A 3,424-nucleotide genomic window follows, 5' to 3' on the forward strand; every position below is an offset into this window, starting at 1 on the left:
GTTTTTCTTTCGCATAAAGTAATCAGAAGAGTTACAGTTTCTAGAGATATAAGATATATTTTTTTCACTCAATTTTTGTTGATTTTTTACACACATTCATTTTCAAACTAGGTAATTTAGTTCCAAAATGTTTTTATGTTCTGAAACACATGTGGCTGTGTAAGTTCTACTTGAATACTTTAAACATTAATATTTCAATTTTAAGGTCTTGATACTTAAAATGTGGCAATCTGAAGAAAGAGACGAGGATACTTTTCAAGATGAGAAACTAAAAGGTGCTATTTATAGTCTATAGGACGATTCAAGTGATTCAAAGATACTGTCTTATTCGTATAGACTTTTTAATTGAGAGACACATTCTTTCTGTAAACACAAACAGCCACTCTGGTCCAGAGAAGTTGTATTTTTGCGATCAGATTTTTGAGTCAACTAAAATTTTGAAACCAGCCAGAACTGTTTTTTAAAATAGGGCATACTGGCACCAAAATTTTTGCATTCGTTAGGCTTTTGTCAACTAATTCAAAAATTAACATTACTTGAAGCTTGTTGCAAGTTAAATCTGACTTCCGCTATAGCACACACGCCTGTCTACAAGTAGCTTTAGAGTGAGCTCTTAACAATAGTCTTAAAAAAACTGAATTCAGTCAGTGCCTTTAAAGAGAGTAAGAGACAAAATAATTGACTTAAAACGAGACTTTGCTAGTACAGGAACTTGCTTAGATTGCCAAATAACTATGTTAAATCTTTCATTTTTGGGTTATTTTGCGAACAAGGGGGTGCACTACTGACACTAAAGTTGAACCAAGTTCTATTTCCCTCAATATAGAGGACATGCTACTCAATGTTTATTAGTTCAGAAGGGGATACAAGCGTGGTTTCTTCTAAGGAGAGAAAAGGAGACCATTGTCTCTTTTAGCAGCCTAATGCAGGCAAAATCTACTCTTGGTCATAATAACACCAATTAAGACGAAGATGAATCTAGACCAGAAATTGCTTGTAGCCATGACATGATGGTTTCAATGGTGAATTCTTGGTCAAGATTCACAACTTTTCACGTGTTTAATAAGTCTTTTACAAAGACACGAGCCTTTACAACGTTTATACTTCAGGGTAATTTAAATTGTTTGCAACAATTAAAAAACAGTCAGGATAATTCTAATGGTAAAATTGCATTGTGGTTTCTCATCTTTGATATTTTATTAAAGCGGTGTTCACCTTTTTGCTCTCCTTTCATTGAAACCCCTCCTCTCATCCAATAGCTTTAGGCTTAAGCCAACAATGACAAATATAAAATTACTGGCTCATGTGCCCAACAACCAACTTCATACACTAGAATCTCGAACTAATATCTAGGAATTTTAACTAAACCATCGATAATTGAGTCTGTAAAGACTTCCCAGACAGCCAGTGCGTATAACAGCCTCTGTAAGACCTAAGGTCAACAAAAAATGATCTGAATCTTGTATTTATGTAAGATAAACAAAAGCAGCATCTTTCAAATAAAGCAACCTGGCCTAACATATGTACTGTCCTAAGGACACTAATAACATTTGGAGTCAGGTTAAGAAAAAAGAGAACAAAAAATTTTTAACCTATCTTTAAAATATCAATCGATATATACAATATATATCCGATTTATATATATGTATATATACAGTACCTATCTATCAAATTTCTCCAGTATCGTGAAGCGCATTTTAATATGCACAAAAAACACGATTATCCATCAAGAAAGAAACGACGAGATAAAAATCAGGAAAAAATTCTACTGATTATTTTATTTTCAACTGCACGCACCAAATAAAAAAAATTAAGCACGCATATTTAATGCTAAGTTTGATACTTTGTTAATAATCCTAAGAGTTTACTACTCGCATGAAAACAAGCTCCAGCCTCCCAACCTCCTAGGTGGGAATCAGGGTCTGATAAGCACGAGTGCTCCCAAGCTATGGTTGGGGCCTCGGAGCAAGGATTCACGCCCCCATTTCTAGCGAGCCGGGAGGAGAGCCCTAAGTTGCACCTCACAGCGGTGGAGTGGTGTAACGTTCTATTGGTAGCCTAGCCCGACAAATGGAATGGCTAACGCAACGGGGCGCCAATGGTCTGGGGAGCCCTTGGTCAATTCAATTCCCATGAAACACCAATGGATATTGAAGATCAAATGCAGAGAGATACTACTACTATGGCTTTCGCGGTAGTCGACGCAGACCAGGTCAGGGTAGTGCCTGGTCCGACAAGTATGCAAGCCACCCGATCAAAAAAACATCTGAATATTGACGCGTGGAATGTTCACAGCTGCAAGCTGGAATCCACGCAACCGATCCTTGCGAGGGAGCTGCAGAAGTATAAAATCAACGTTTGTTGTCTGTCAGAAACGAGACTGCATGATCTTCTGTCCAAAAAGTTGACCGTTTCCGAACCTGACTCATTCCAGTTCTACAGCTCGGGTCCCAATGATGGTTCCAGCCAACATGGAGTTGGGCTCCTGCTAGACGGTCCCACTGTATCACACGTCACCTCTTGGGAGCCAGTGGCTTCAAGGATCACCATGATCAAACTGAGAAGTGACATTAGCCACATAACCATAATCGCTGTGTACGCTCCAATAAGGGAGAGCAGTGACGCGGTCAAAGATGCCTTTTATTATGACCTGCAAAGAATCATCGACAAGACAGCAGGCCGTGAGATGCTCTTTGTCACTGGAGATTGGAACACCCGTCTTGGCAGAGTAGACCCCGACACAGCAGCAGTTATTGGCCGCCAGACCGTTGGTGATAGATGCATCAATGGAGAAAAGCTCTTACAGCTAGCCAGATACAACAATCTATGCGTCACAAACACTCTCTTTGAGCACAAGAGACTCCATCTCGTTACATGGCGTTCAAACGACGGCATAACAACATCTCTGGTCAACCACCTCTTAGTTAGCAGAAGATGGAGGAGCTCCTGCACAGATGCCCGGGTATACAGAGGAGCAGACACAGGATATTTAAATGAATCCGATCACTATCTCCTCATTTGCAAAGTCCGTCACCGCCTTAGTAGACTGAAGCGACAGATGGCAGGGAAGCACATCGATGTTTCGAAACTAAGATGCCCGCAAATCAAAGCCGACTTCGAGTTGAAGTTAAGCAACCAGTTCGAAGCCCTGAAACGTCTTTCACTCGTCGACGAAGATTGGACGCAGATAAAAATTGCGACACAGGACGTAGCTGAGGAGATGCTTGGCCACACAAAATGAAAACAGTGAGCCTGAATCTGTGACTACACCATATAACTAGTCAAGAAATAGCGACCCCTCGGGGGAGGTGTAAAAGAACCCTTAAAAGTAGCGCGCAAAGCAGTTAAACAGTCTCTGAAGCGGGACAGAGAACAGTACTGGTCAGATCTGGCGAATGAGTTTGAACAAGTGTCCAAGAGCCAC

At 40.4% G+C, this 3,424-nt stretch overlaps 1 protein-coding gene across 1 annotated transcript; it reads left to right on the forward strand.

Annotated features, from left to right (window-relative positions):
• The first annotated feature begins 2,098 nt into the window (after window positions 1-2,098).
• On the forward strand, window positions 2,099-3,241 carry LOC148938799 (protein CFDP2-like). The gene has a single exon (XM_089107527.1). The coding sequence runs from the start codon at window positions 2,099-2,101 to the stop codon at window positions 3,239-3,241; it is 1,143 nt and encodes a 380-aa protein (XP_088963653.1).
• The last annotated feature ends 183 nt before the right edge of the window (window positions 3,242-3,424 follow it).

Source organism: Artemia sp. Qi Xiang Cuo, unplaced genomic scaffold, assembly GCF_049724085.1.
Source record: "Artemia sp. Qi Xiang Cuo unplaced genomic scaffold, ASM4972408v1 HiC_scaffold_1096, whole genome shotgun sequence".
Lineage (NCBI taxonomy): Eukaryota > Metazoa > Arthropoda > Branchiopoda > Anostraca > Artemiidae > Artemia > Artemia sp. Qi Xiang Cuo.

What these genes read in the sequence shown, in the direction of transcription:
- LOC148938799 (XM_089107527.1), top strand. Translation starts at nt 2,099, where the DNA reads ATGGTCTGGGGAGCCCTTGGTCAATTCAATTCCCATGAAACACCAATG.